Source organism: Macadamia integrifolia, chromosome 5 (assembly GCF_013358625.1).
Source record: "Macadamia integrifolia cultivar HAES 741 chromosome 5, SCU_Mint_v3, whole genome shotgun sequence".
In the NCBI taxonomy this organism is placed as follows: Eukaryota; Viridiplantae; Streptophyta; class Magnoliopsida; order Proteales; family Proteaceae; genus Macadamia; species Macadamia integrifolia.
The window spans coordinates 43,532,955-43,547,657 of NC_056561.1; the positions used below are offsets into that span (position 1 = coordinate 43,532,955).

Consider the following 14,703-nt stretch of genomic DNA (forward strand, 5'->3'; position numbering starts at 1 on the left):
TTGATATCGTGAGTTTGGTGTGATGCCATTATCATAAAACAATTGGCAATTTACTATGGCCTTCTCATATTGAACCCTTTGGTTTTGTAGCCAAAACCCAAGATTCTACTTTTATTATAAACAACTTGAAAAATATTGTGGTTGACCAAATTTTAAGGTTACATTATTTAACTTCTAACTTGACTTAATTTAATTAATTGATTATTTAATTATTTAATACTGTGCATATGTCATTTTATGAAAAGAAAGGAAAAAATCATGGCCTCTCATTGCTGAATATTTGTACATGCCAGTTATATAAGCAAATTGGATGGTTAATTCATTTGATGGATCTTACCTTGAAAGATTTTAGTAGTCAAAATTTTAATGGAATAATGTTTCCTATATAATGTGTGGGAGATTTTTCCACATAGACAATTTGTTTTGCCACCTTGGACAAAGTTATGCTTTATAAAACTAGTTATCACAAGTCACTATCCATGGCTACAAATTCTTAGGTCAGCATTTTGATAATTCAGTTTTAGCCTTTTTAGGTGTTCTAGGTATGCATCATTGGAATAGATTGTGGATCTATAATATATTTTGAAGAGAGAAAATAGATAAGAATCAAGTGTTAAAATGCGTTATAGACTCATAATTTATTACAATATTGCATGCCAAACATGATATTTATATGTGTGGAGAGATCTAGAGATGTATGAACCGATCCAAGGAGCAGCTCAATGAATTAATCCAAGGGCTCACCTCTCCTAATGATCATACACATTTCATAATGGTAAAGGAACCTCTATATTTCTTTTTTGGGGGCCACAATGCCAACTAGTGGGGCTAAAAGATGGAATTGCATGCCAAGGGGTGTGCCTTTAGGGATGTTGGAGCCTTGGGGTTGCAAACCATATATTAATATACATTTGTGAGGATTTGATCCACTAACAAAACCTTGGGCACGCTCTTAAGTGAACAGTGTCGAACCACCGAGCCAAGCATGGGAGTGCACCTATTAATAAGAGATGATCAAGTAACTTATTTGGTTAATCCACGCTGAACTTGGCTTGTGTTTGGTATTCATTCTCAAATCTAAAACGCATTCTCATGCAAGATTATAGATAAGAAGCTAACGTTAGAATGAATTCTAGATTCAGAACCATATATCAAATTTAACCCAATCGTAATTTGCCAAGTGGCAAACAGACCTTTGACAAATCCAATGGAAAGGGGAAACGCAGAATTAGTGATGGGAGGGAGGGGAGTATCATAAAATCGGCTCCCGAGTCCCGATTCTGTCTATAAAAACCGCCCAAAGAAGACGACGACGATGCGTCGCGTCGGCTTCTATTCTGTTGGCTGTAATCTCCGGTGGCTACTGGATAGAGACTAGAGAGAGAGAGAGAGAGAGAGAGATTGTGTCCGCGAGCTTTGTTGGAAAGAAACGCAACCCACGCAGGAGAAGGAGGAGAAGTGACCAAGAGATGGAGATAACTGTAATCCACTCCAGTTGCAGTTGCAGTTGCAGCACTCTCCATTCTTACTTTCGTCCCCAAGTCCTCCATTTCTGTCGAGGAGGAGCTTCGAAATCTGCAGCGACTTCCCTGTCCTTCCAAAGTGACGACCATTTCCGCCGATTTCGGAAAACCTTGCCTTCGACCGAAGCGCCTCTCATCAGTAGATATCCGCTCCGAAGATTTCCGAGCACGAGCTGCTCTCTCAGCGATAATCAAGTTCCTGGTCAGTTCACCTTCCAAACTTCATTTCGTTCTTCCTTCGGATTTCTATGCTTTCACTGTCAGACCTAAAGAACATGTCAGACAAGAAAGTAGGAATAGTAACCATTAATACAATGAAGCAACAAAATTTGAGTACTTTTAATCTAGAACTATTGTCCTTCAATTTTACTGCTTATCGTTGGATTGCTGTACTTCCTTTTCTTTCTCTCGCGCTTGAAACGTAATTTAGCTTTACGAAATTCAGTAGAATATTTAATCTAGAGTTCTTAACTTTTGTTGCTTGTTCTAGCGAATTGCGTGGTCTCGTTTGTAGAACAGGTTGTGTAACCCCCCCCCCCCCCACCTCCCCCCACCCATCTACCCATTTGTTTTGTAGAACAAGTTGTGTGTACCCCATTTGTTTCCATTAAACCTTGGCAGCATCCTCTTGTATGTTGCACCGCCACCAAGTTGTGCAATTATTTCGTATTCGATGCGTGGTTGCTTTGCGTGCCAAGTGTTTGATGAAGTTACTAGCTTCAGCTGCTGGGGCTCCTTTGTCTCGTGACTGGTCCCTATCTGCTTACTCCAGCAAAGAGAAACGACAGAGCAACCGAAAGTCTGAAATCTGGAAGAACGAGTGAATATGGAGCGACAACAAATCAGGTTCCTTGCCCTTACCAGACGTGGCCATGTCTGGTTGGCCCGTTGCCCTTGTAATTTGGATAATAGAAGAAATTTTGATTATCTTAATGTGTCCCAACTATCTAAGATATATATCTATGAGATACACTTTCCTTTCCAACGCCTAATTTTTGCTCTCTGGATGCTTCATTGGTAGTGAGTGAACTTCAAAAAGACTGGAAGACTGAAAAACTAAGGTCTTTTTGGGGGGTGGGGGATATTTGGAAAGAGTGAATGTGCATTGACAAAAAGAGGTGAGATGGGATCCCTGTGCTGCTCAGACTCTGATGACAACTACACCCTGATTGGTTTGGTTTTGGCACTGGTCATAGCGATGTTTCTCTTCATCGTCTGCCAACCTCAACCCAGGAGAGTTGCAGTCTACCATTGCTCTTAGTTGCTGGCCTAATTGCTGATCTCAGCCCTGAGGAAGAGTTACAACCTGCATTGCTTTAAACCTTCAACGCTATTGTTATCCATAATTCTTTTTTGAGTGTAATCCTTCTAAAGAACTCTTCTTGTAGCACACCCTGTTTTTTAGTTATAAAGATTTGAGCCCTCGTTGCTTGATGTACCAAGTGTTATGTAAACTATTAGCTTTTGCAATGGATATTGTTTGACTTTTCTAACTTTTGGTGCTACTTTTCTAACTTTTGGTGCTTGTATGCAGACGTATTTGTGTCCGTGTGTGTTTGGAGTTTAGAGTCACCAAGTTTTAATGATAACTACGAAACAATTCCAGTTCCAAGATGTGATTTGCAACTTCTCTTGCTGTTGGTTATCATTTTCTCAGTTCATGCCTCCTACCACTTCTATTTTGTTGCTTGTTCAGTTTTGTATCATGCAAACCAGCCTACCACTGTCTATTAGAATATTGACATGGTAGTCACTTGGTTCTAAATGCATACAAGTTCTATTCATGGTGTCTTCATAACCTTCATTTGAGGCTAGAGTCAGGTTCTTTATTACTCCTTTCTGTGTTCTCTGGTTTGATGAATAGATTAGAATGCGCTTTTAATCAGACAAACTTCCCTGCAAATTAATGTACTCAAAACACTTATTCACCAAAGGTAAAGTAGGAACATAAAAAAGAGTAGAGGGTGAGAAGAGATTGTAGAAGAAAGGGGTTAGGGGAATGGCTATCTCAGTTTGGGTCTCTCACCCTCAACTATCCTAGTTGATGAACACAACCTATCTCAAGGAAATCTTTGCAAACAGTAAGAGAAAATTTCGTTCAATCAAATTCGTGTCCAATGCTGTAGCCCCTTACAAACTTACATAGAAGACTCAAAACAGATTCAAACACTAAAATGCGAAGTCCTAATCCAATCCTTAACTAGTTGGGAAACCTAAATTGACTAGAAAAATAAAATAACAAAGAAAATATATTCAAAATAGGACTCTAACTAAACTAACGAATTAAATCTTGTTTTCCTACTTTCTACCCATATTTTGGGCCCATTATAGTAGCATATTACAAAGAAAACAAAGAAAACCCATGGAATCAAAGGCTCAACACCAACGTAAACCCAACCCAAGGCTTATTTCCAATAAATAGACTCTTTAAGTGACTTATTTGTATCACAGATGCTCTTTCCTGCTCATGTGTGGAGGTGGCAAAGACAAAGCCGGAGAAAGTTGTGAGGGAAAATCCCTTGTACCATAAGGGATGGAGTATTCCTCATTCTATGGGATCTCAACTCCTTTCATTATCCCCTTCTACTAATCTTCAAGTTTGTATTGGATACTTAGAACTTCTGACTATGATACTGATTATGGGCATCTGGGTAAGAAGGCAGCAGAAATGATGAAGTACCCACATATGGTCACTGCATTTCAGAATAGCAGAAGCATAATTTCTCTGACTCACTTTAGAGGAAACTCAAATAATTTTTCCTTGGGACAAAAAATTTGCAATAGAAATAGTAGACTTGAAAACAAATCCAATGGGCAGCAGCCAATTGTACCGTTCAATAAGGTAGAGGCCGCTTTCTAGTATATTTGATACAAGTAAATGTAGGCCAAATTGTATCAGAAAACTAGCTTATAGAATAATTTTAGCTTCTGAAGTTTCTTTAATAGGTAATTCTGAATCCCTGATTCCAATCAGTGCGGTATCTTTGAAGCAACTGATGTGACCTACAATCAATTTTAGATATCACCGGAAGATTTAACTCTCCAAATCAACCTAGCGTAGAGGAGAAACCAAAAATTTATCCAAAGATTTATCTTCAGTTGATCAAAGTACAAGTAGAACAAAGTTCAGTTTGTCATTAAAAAGAGAAAAATATTTCCAACGGGGGGGGACAAGGGGGAATTCTATATTTCGAATAAAATTCCAAGTTCAAATGACAAAGACAACCAACCAATACTCAGCAAACAAACGGCCCTATTTTTTTTTCTTTGGAGGGGGTGTGGTGGAAGATGAAGACCCTCGTGCAACTAAATAAAATTGATAGTTATAAAACAGCGTGATTAAGAATCACCACATTCCGTAAATAGAAGCCAAAATAGAAGGAAACTGATTCGGCAATATCTCCTTATGTGCCTGGCAGTCTGCTGCTTGATAGATTCCAATGGACCTTCACAGCACAAAGAGCTCAAACTCCTATGATGAATGTAGGAATTAGCCTTTGAAAATGATGCTCCAACATCTGATGGCAATGAGATTCTTTTACATGGAAACCCAAACTGTCAGTAGTGGACCTTTGGGTTTGTACTGGGTTTTGTTTGATCAGAGTGGGTTCAGTTTATGAAAAAAACACAACATTTTATTTAGGCCCTTAAGCATTTATAACTTATAAGTTACCATTTATATGAATGTTAGCTCTTGCCCTGGCACAAGCCAGTGTGGTGCTTGCCCTTATCACAGTTTTCTGTTTGAGCGGGTTTTGGGCAAAGTTGGGTCAGTCTGGTTGTCTTTGGGCTAAGCCAGATATTGTACCTGGGAAACCTGTTGCAAATTCTCATTTCTGAGTAGCTTCCACGAGCATTACGATTGTCATGTTACATACATGACCAATGATGTAAGTTGTTACAAGGGTATCTGTTTGGATCCTCAAGAACCTAAACTGCTGTGGACGACCAGGTTTACTTCGGATAACATGGGGCTAATAGTGCATAATGTGTTTCTTGTATCTCTCTGATCTAATTCCTATAATCAGTGGGAACTCAGACCTCCACGTAAGTTGTGGAATTTGAATTCTAATGAAACACAAGAATTTCCTATAGAAAGCGAAATCCAATCTGGCAGGCTTTATCTCAAATTATGAAGAACATAAACAGAAAGAGTTTTAGCTCCCACAATCCAAGTACAGCATAAAAGATTAAGTCCCCATTTGGTTAGAATTGAAGCAAAATAAGAATTTTAGTGATAAAGTGAATTAAAATGAAAATAAATGAAATTTCCAGTGCGGTTTTTGGTGGCAGTATGGAGTGACGCAAAGTTATATGAATGTGGGAAAGGTAAGAGGTGAAAAAAATGTAGAGCCATTTTGGTTAAAAGTTGAAGTAAAATTTAGTTACCATATTTAATATGTTTTTGAATAGTCACACAATTACTCTTGGTCATAATTGTCAAGGTGGCATAGGCAATAAGGCCCCCTAGGTGCCATATGTGTTCAACATATATAATATAGCAATGATAAGTTTATGGGAAAAATGGCAGCGTGGTCCCTGTGCCTAGACACGGGAATAAATGACCGGCCAGCCCTGTTGATCCTTCTCCCTAATTTTATATAAAGGGGAAAGCTACGCGCACTATCCATGTGTGGATTCTTTCCCATGCCCTCTCACAAAAAGTGAGGGCCCCACAGATGTATTTTTCTATTACATGGATTGATACCTTTTTCAGACCACTAATTAATGGTGGCGTGCGGATTCCTTCTTACCCTGGCAGCATGGGAAACCTAAATCAATGTAAACTTGTTAAGTGTCAAAAAACTGAGATAATATAAAGTGTGTTGTCACAAGGCCACAAGGCGATGCTCTTGATAATGGTTTTGAAAATTTATTATTTTTATCCATTTTAGGCTAATTACCTTGATTGTTTGCAATATCCTTCCAGAATGGATAAGTGGCAATCCCACAAATCTAGTTATTCTGTACTGCAATCTTAGAGGCCATCTATATACCTTGATGTATAACAGCTACTTAATTTTTGTATAATGATTTGCTGCGGTGACCTGTTAGCTTTGACGTTGGTATTAATAGTTAACACCCTAGGAAGCTAGCAAGGTGAAAAACCCTCTTATTCATCGGTTTCTTACTCATTTGATGCTTTGGTGCAGCCACTGAAGTTATTGTGGTTGACCAATCTCACACACTGAAGGTGAGATATCATATTACAAAATGGATGATAATGCATCTAAAGCTTTGTATCACTGTTTGTGACATTATGTAAAAGAAAAATTTATGGTTAGTTCATCTTCTGCTTTTCTTCCTCTGTTTTAATGCAGAAAAAAGTTACTGAGATATCCCCTGAACTGAAAGGAACCTCGATATTTCTTGTTGGTAAGTAACGCTAATCATGACATTGATGCTTGGAGTAATTAAGTAAAAATGGAGATTGACTTATCTATCTTGTGATTAATCCTTTGAAAAACAGGTATGAGCAGTACCATGAAAAACAATGTGGGAAAATTTCTAGCGGATGCATTAAGATATTACTATTTTGACAGGTACAGATGTCTGTAATGGTTGCATCGTATCAGGTAATCCTGTAGCCTTGGATAAGATAGCTCTACCTGTTCTTTTGTTTCTTTGCATGCAGTGATAGTTTGGTTGAGCAAGTTGCACGTGGTGAATATGCTACTAATTCTCTTAAGGCCAGGGATGCAAAGGGATTTTGTGAGTCTGAGGTGATTTTTCACTTGGGGGCTGTCAACTTGTGTTTCTTATTTTGGGATTTAGTGTCATTGCTAGGATTTGACACATCGCATCTCTTTGGATGAATCTGAGTCAACAACTCCTTATCCCAACTACCTGGATCGCTGAATTGATCCTATTTTTCCATTCCACTGTACATAGTGCCATTTCCTCTATTAAAACTTTCAAACCAGGACAACTTTGACCTTCTCCATGCCCTAGTGACACTTCCAACTTGCACGTTTTGCTGCATATATTGGTCCCCTTGGCCAAACTATCTAAATTGAGTTTCTCCTTATATTGTCACTTGCCAATGCCTTAAAATTTATTCATTTCTGATTCGCATCTAGGCTGGCTTGCTCATCCATCAAAGCATTCTCACCTCAGTGATGTTTGGGTGAAATATAAACTGTTTCAAGTTAGCATTTCATGGGACATCAGTATCTGTTTTTTGGTGGCATGGAACTAATATGCACCACTAACCATGCATTCGGCCCTTGTTCTCTCGCTCCGGAAAGAATAGGATCCAAACTAGGTACATGTCACCTACATAAACAGTTTTACGGCTCTTTAATGTTGTTGGTTCCTATGGGAATGATGCAAATTTTATTCTGCTCCGATTGCAAGACCATGCACCTACTTTGCCTGCCACTGTTATCTAGCTTTAATCATCAAGCTTGTGAACCTAAACTCATTCCCTTCTTTTATGTATTCAAGTCTTCATGTGCTACAAGATCCTGTATTAATTAAGCTGTGTTGGCTCAAGGTACATCTTAGTTACATAAACATAACAAAAGGTTGTGTAATCCGTTCATCTCAATAGATCTTCTTTCTACCAAAAAAAAATGTAACAAAAGGTTTGATCATAAAATCATAAAACACTCAGGTTTGAGTTATTTTGACTTAGGTTGGTCATGATCCAAGTTGGTTCGCTGCATCTTGCCATCTTGGATGTGTTATCATGGGGACCAAAGAGTAGAAATGCCATCAGGCACGCTGCACGCACCAGCTGGGCCTTTGTCCTGCTGGTTTTGTTGATAATTAAGTGTTGCCTGCATGGTTTATTATTTTTTGATGTTCTAGTTAAATTAGGACAAAGAATGATTTTCAAAATGGCGAGTTTCGTTGCAGACTGAAGTTCTGAAGCAATTATCATCCATGGGTCGCTTGGTTGTTTGTGTAGGAGATGGTGCAGTTAGCAGTTCAGTTAATTTGTAAGGAAATTTTTTCTTGTCCATTTTATACTGGTTTATTGTTATTTATTTTACTCCTTACGTACCTCTTCTATTGCTCAACAATTCTAGGGCCCTTCTAAGGCATGGAATATCAATATGGATTGATGTTCCTCTTGATATTATCGCAAGAGAGGCCACGGCTGCAGTGGCATGTTCAACTTCCGATTCTTCTGAGGTGACTTTCATCATCCCATTGCTATTGTTTATATTTGCTTGCTATATAAACCATGGAATCAACCAATCCAGAACGTCCAGAATGGGGATCAGAAACGACCAATTCACCAATTTAATTTTTGAAACAATTTCTCTAGGCCCAACCTGTATTACCCTCAATTTTCACATTCAATTCAGGGTTTCATTGTTTATGCATGCATGTTACAACAGGTGTTGGCTATCATCACAAAGCACTATGAGGACTGGAGAAATGGATATGCAACATCAGATGCAACAGTCTCGCTTCAAAGTAAATTGGCTTCCTATTTTATTTCCTTACCCAAATCTTTAATAATTATACTGGGTAATCGGTTCATTCATCTTCCACAGAGGTAGCTTGCCAATTAGGTTATGACAATACGGATGCAGTGAGTACAGAAGACATGACCATAGAGGTGATGAAACACAATTCCTATAGATGTGAGATTCAAATAATAGCAAGGAGCTTCTATGACACCAACTTATCAAAGATTTTTTGTCTTTGTATCAATTTTCAGACATTGAAGGAGATAGAGAAGCTGATGAGAGTGAAGAAGATGATGGAAGCCGCAGCAAGACCATTCTAGCCAGAGCAAAGCTTTTCCAGGGCCATGTTTTCATCACCCCCCACAATTTCCAAAGTTTTCCTCACCAAGGCTTCAGGGAAGCCCATCTCCACCAATTTCTGTACCTGTAATCAAGAATAATAGCCTTTTCAAACTATTGAAATTCTGTATTATTGTATTGTCAAATTAATAGACAATTATAAAGCAAATTGACCAGCTTAACAAGAAAAGCCTCGGTGGAATTACTTTTTCTTCAGTTCCAATAGATGATCTCTTTGCAAAAGTTTCAGTCCAATAGCGTGCTGTTCCATCAAAGGTCTGATAGTCTCGAAGATACTGCAAGTTCCAGCCATATGCACTCTTAAAACCAGAAAAACTTGTAACTTCAATAAATAATGGGAAATTGAGTTGCAGAAGATGAAACCTGTTGAGCTACCACTGCATCTTGAGGATCATCAGGCGCAGGGGCTGATAGCAACGCTTGCAATGAAAGAAGTGCCGTTTTCAGAGTGAGTGCAGGGCTCCATTGATCTTTCAAGATATCCAAGCATATTGCCCCATTTTGACTGCTTATGTTTGGGTGCCTAAAGTGAGGGAATGCAAGCTTTACTGAGCTAAAAGCTTTGTTATTAGCAGAATATCAAGGGAAAAAGCTCAGACCTAAAGGTTCATTATGTTGAATGGATCAGTTGACAATATGCAAAACACAAACAATGCCAATAAAACATTAGGAAAATATTGTACCATAACAACATGAAACAAAAGGTCCCTCAGGATTTTTCTTAGCACCAACGAAAAATAAAGAGAAATTCACATAGCCCTCCCCTGGACTTTGGTCCAATTACACCTCCTTTCCCAGTGTTTTGAATGATTACAATTTCCCCCTGAAGACTGACGATTAAGTTATTCAATATTTTCATTAATGGCTATATTACCTTTTCTTAATGTATTTGGACCCTTTTACCCTTTCAACACAACCCCTTTCTCTAATTTCCACAACCTTCCAACGTTCAAACTGAACTTGTCATCTCTCCTCTTTCTTCTCCAACAACCTGCTTACTTGAAGTTGTCTTATCAGGCGATCTTCACCTAATCCGGACAAGGTATTGCTAAAAGTTGTCTTATCAGGCGATCTTCACCTAATCCGGACAAGGTATTGTAGCAAAACCCTAAAATGTTGGACCCCATTTGAAAAACCACTTCAATTTGGGGGTTTTAGGTTTGATATGTAATGAGGGTAAAAATGGTGTTTAGATTTTGGATGTTTTAGTTCAAGATATAATAGGGGTAAAATAGTATCTTTCATTTCAAAACTAACACCTCACTAACACCGTCAGCCTTCAAGGGGGAAATGTAATCGTTCAAACACAGGGGAGGGAGGTGTAATTGGACCAAAGTCCAGTGGAGGCTAGGTAAATTTCTCAAAAATAAAAGTGAAAAAAAGGGAATCCTTGAGGGTTTCAAACCTAAATCATCCCATGTTCAAAATGCAGCCAAGTACAGATCTCATCCAATACTCAATCAGTAATCCACCAACATGGCAAGGTGTAGCCTAAAAAATCAGATCAAAAAGGTGTTTTGCTTTCAAGATTATGTGCAATTTTTCCTCGAAGATTTCACGAGCCCTACAGGATCATTCTAAGGTTTTGACATATGAAAACTGTCTGTTTTAGGTGAACTCAGACTTGACTGGTTGTGAGAGAAATAAAGGGAGAGGAGATAAATCAAAACTAAACTGGGAACTTTCATAATCGTTTCATTACCTAAACATGATTGTGTAACTAACTCCAAATCATTCCAAATCTAGTTATTAAATTTTACTTTGCTCTGCAATAAAGATTATAAGAGTTTTAAATAGGTTGCACAATCATACGAGTACAAAAGTTTCTTTTTTTCATTTTTAAACCAATTTCACTTCCCAGCCCTTTATTTTACTGGCAACCTGAAGACAAGAAAGATTGCTGTGACATCTAAATAACCAACATCAGTTGCCGATACAGTTCATACTACAAGTTACATGGCATGCAATGCATAACATATCCACAAAATTATCACAAGTGTGATCCCCATTGATGCAAGAACATCATACCATATTCCAACAATCTTGAAGGTGAATATACATAATAGAATGAAGGAATAAAACCCAAAGTGAGGGAAGAAAAGGAAAAGATGAATGCAATGAGGAGGTCCATGGTTCATACCAAACTTTAGTCACAAATTGCATCTTTGGAGGCTCAAAAGGGTACCCTTCTGCCAAAGAAGATCAACAAAATCAACAGTATCAATATCCCACAAGTATACATGATAATCTTCTACCTCAACCCAAAAATGCATGGAAAAGAATATGAGCAGTCAAAGAATTGCTAAGGTTACTTGAAATATAACCCAGTTTCAGTCAATGCGAAAATTCGATTGTTGTCTAAAGAAAGTCCTCCATTCAACATAAAGAAAAAGCAAATGTAAGAACAAAATCACCTCAATTACACGCAAAGGAATGAGGGTTTGAAGAAAGAAACAACATTACTTCACCATAATTTTTATAAGATAAAATATTATTTTCTTCATGGAATCCGCTCTAGTTCCATTCCCATTTTGAGACTGGTCTTAACAATCCTAAGCCAGCCTGATTACTCATAATCCAAGGGGAAATGTGATAACTGCTGACAAAAAGATATTTTCTTGGCATTCAAACGGCCACAGATTCTAAGCTAACGAAGCAACAAAGTTAACTAGGACTCCGAAACAGAGAATCAAATCAGTAAAGGATGAACTCCCAATTGTCAACCTATTGATTTTAGAAGATTAGTGGGAAAATGAAAGAGTAAAGGGAGTTAAACCGTTATGCTGAACCCTATCATGGGTAAAGGAAAACAAAAATAAAGTTAGAAGATCATACATTTAAAACCCTAAATTAGGTAAAAACAATAAGTGAGAGAGAGAGAGAATCAGATAACATACCAGGCAATCTGATATCAATTTGAAAGGTTCCACCTTCATAAGGAGTGGCGACGGGGCCAGTGATGGTTCCTGAGAGATGAGAAAGATCGTTACCGTTACCATGGAGCATAATGCTTATTCCAGAAATTTCCATGTCTCTGTTACAGTCGGCAAGTTCTTTCTGTACGCGTGCGAAGTCCACCATTGTCGTAAAGATCTTTCTTCAAAGGCGATGATGATGATGATGATGATGATGCTGGAGAATCGATCAGTTTCTTCTCTGCCAAAAAACTTTTGTACAAGTGCCAAGAAGAAGAAACTTCACTGCTCAGGAAAGGATAAAACAAACAAAGCTTTTGATGGTAAGAAAGAACCCTAAAAATGGATTAAAGGAGATCTCACATTTAAAGACTCTCTGGGCTTCACTCCACTCCCACTCGCTTTGCTCTTGGTATTGGGGTTTTGTCAGAGGAGAGTTGCATAGTTGATGATAGGTTGATAGCCCGCCCTTCTTTCAGCTTCCACCTTTTCTCTCACTTTTCTCTCACTTCACCTCTTAACAGAAGCCAGGTAAGCCATGTTGAACTTGGGAAGAGGATAAAAAAAAAAAAAAAATCCTCCTTCACTGTTTGTTCTACTACACTGCCCACCTAGGGAGGTTTCCTGAATCACCTGTCACTTACTGACTCCGATCGGCTCCAACTACTGACGTTCCAACGAGTGTCCAATGATCCAGATCTAAGGATTGGGATGGTTTGGTCACGCATCCCAACACTTGGGGATGTACAATCAAACAATTCTAACCTTTGAATGGATCGTTGGACACTTGTTGGTGTTAGAGATGATATTTTCTTGTCACTAATACAGATATAAATCGGCTGTATCGAACAAGATCGGACAATTTTACCTACAAAAATCCCTTTACCATTATTATTGGACATTTTATCCTTTAACGATATCCATACCATCGATCCATATTGATATCGTAGTGATACTAATCTGACTGACATGACTGACATGATACTGATACCGATACATGAATACACGGTAAAATGTGAAGTCAATAATAGAAGATTAATTATCAATCATATGGTTGATTGTGACACATCATGGTATAATGCTTTTGGTATAAAAAGCTATTCCTAAAAATGAGTCCAGTCCTCCAATGTGATGTTGATGATATACAACAACTCAAGTCAGACTTATCGTTGGATTTAAAAAAAAAAAAAGTGATTTAGACTTTTCTCAATTTTTGAGAAGGTGTAAGGGAATGCGACCAAGTATCGTTCTTTTTCCCTTAAATAAAATTTAGAAGGTATGTGTTATTCTTTAATACAATTGTCCTAGGGCTACTATTTGACGAATGGAATTTTCAAAAATGGTGAAAGATTTTTTTTTCCATGGATGAAGAGACTTTAGTCATTGGGGTATCGTCATTCCTTCCACCCCCATAGTACAAAGTCTACAATGCCCTTGCATTATTTTGAGTACATATATCATTCAATCACTAAAATCTGTGGATTAAGAAATTCTTTCTTTATCTAACAAGTGAAGGAAACTCAGCCCTACGATGATTTGAACCTTGTTGATGCTAAAGTTATTTAAAGAATAAAAGAAAGTTTTTTTTTTTTTTTTTTTTTTTTTTAAATTAACTTAAAGGCCATTTGACCAGGCAAGAGTTATATCCATTGAGGGGCCACAAAGAGACTCACAATGGGGCCTAATATGAAGTTATGAACCCACTAAAGAATAGATAAGGATCCACAAGGGGCCAACCGGGCCACACTTAGTACTATATTTCAAAAGAATAAAAGGGTTAATTACACTGTCCTCCCATGCAGTTCTGACAATTACTCTGTATCCCCTGCAGTTGATGGTGTTAACTAAATAAATTGAAATGACAGTTTTATCACTACAAACAGAACCAATATAAAATGGAATATAACCGTTGGATCCAAGATATAGATATAGTGTGATCTTAACCATTGATGTTAGGGTTTTATCACTATGGGAAAAAACCTAAGGGTTGCAATGGAGTTGTCGCACCTCTTTCGGGCAAAAAGCAAACCAAGCAGCAATCCAGAGAAACGTTTTTTAAGTTCAGATCTGAACATGAAGTCAACCATAAGCCATTGCCTACACATCTAAACGTTTAAAATCCAACGCCAGATCCAACGAATCAAATCAAAACTAGAAAAGAGATAGAACTGAAAAACCTAGAACTAATGGCCTGTGCAGAGAATGATAAAGAGAGATTTAGGATATCTCAGTAGTCGAGTTACAACAAATAAGAACAAAAAGATGGGATTAATTCGTGGGATAGATGGATTAACGAGATTTCAATGATTGGATGACTTAGATCGAGAATGAGATAGAAATAATGACAAAATGCATTGGTTCTCTATTCTATTTTCGTTTGATGGGTAGAAAGCCCAGATTTTTTATTATTGATTTTTTCTCAACCATAGTTGGTACTATTACATATAGTCGGAGTGGAGAAGTCGGTCACCAAAGAGGAAA

At 37.9% G+C, this 14,703-nt stretch overlaps 2 protein-coding genes across 4 annotated transcripts; one reads left to right on the forward strand and one right to left on the reverse strand.

Annotated features, from left to right (window-relative positions):
• The first annotated feature begins 1,182 nt into the window (after positions 1–1,182).
• On the forward strand, positions 1,183–9,497 carry LOC122079020 (probable inactive shikimate kinase like 1, chloroplastic). 2 transcript variants are annotated; one of them, XM_042645237.1, is made up of 10 exons: positions 1,183–1,725; positions 6,677–6,717; positions 6,845–6,899; positions 6,994–7,066; positions 7,159–7,246; positions 8,385–8,467; positions 8,558–8,663; positions 8,873–8,951; positions 9,032–9,096; positions 9,199–9,497. In XM_042645237.1, the coding sequence occupies exons 1-10, from the start codon at positions 1,470–1,472 to the stop codon at positions 9,265–9,267; spliced, it is 915 nt and encodes a 304-aa protein (XP_042501171.1). In that variant the 5' UTR covers positions 1,183–1,469; the 3' UTR covers positions 9,268–9,497. The 2 variants fall into 2 exon arrangements, with proteins under 2 accessions (XP_042501171.1, XP_042501170.1); XM_042645236.1 differs by having other exon boundaries at positions 1,186–1,725; positions 9,032–9,497.
• Positions 8,946–12,745, reverse strand: LOC122079021 (ubiquitin-conjugating enzyme E2 27-like). 2 transcript variants are annotated; one of them, XM_042645239.1, is made up of 6 exons: positions 12,586–12,745; positions 12,205–12,474; positions 11,448–11,496; positions 9,671–9,830; positions 9,493–9,582; positions 8,946–9,371 (listed from the first exon to the last, which is right to left on the reverse strand). In XM_042645239.1, the coding sequence occupies exons 2-6, from the start codon at positions 12,386–12,388 to the stop codon at positions 9,264–9,266; spliced, it is 591 nt and encodes a 196-aa protein (XP_042501173.1). In that variant the 5' UTR covers positions 12,389–12,474; positions 12,586–12,745; the 3' UTR covers positions 8,946–9,263. The 2 variants fall into 2 exon arrangements, with proteins under 2 accessions (XP_042501173.1, XP_042501172.1); XM_042645238.1 differs by having other exon boundaries at positions 12,205–12,745.
• Positions 12,746–14,703: the final 1,958 nt, after the last annotated feature.

Excerpts from the sequence above, each read along its gene's own strand:
- LOC122079020 (XM_042645236.1), top strand. The coding sequence starts at position 1,470 with ATGGAGATAACTGTAATCCACTCCAGTTGCAGTTGCAGTTGCAGCACT. Across the intron at positions 7,067-7,158 it reads AGATATTACTATTTTGACAG|TGATAGTTTGGTTGAGCAAG; the intron begins GTACAGATGTCT and ends CTTTGCATGCAG. Across the intron at positions 8,952-9,031 it reads TGCAACAGTCTCGCTTCAAA|AGGTAGCTTGCCAATTAGGT; the intron begins GTAAATTGGCTT and ends CATCTTCCACAG.
- LOC122079021 (XM_042645239.1), bottom strand. The coding sequence starts at position 12,388 with ATGGTGGACTTCGCACGCGTACAGAAAGAACTTGCCGACTGTAACAGA. Across the intron at positions 11,497-12,204 it reads AATTGATATCAGATTGCCTG|AAGGGTACCCTTTTGAGCCT; the intron begins GTATGTTATCTG and ends CTTCTTTGGCAG. Across the intron at positions 9,372-9,492 it reads CTATTGGAACTGAAGAAAAA|GTACAGAAATTGGTGGAGAT; the intron begins GTAATTCCACCG and ends TCTTGATTACAG.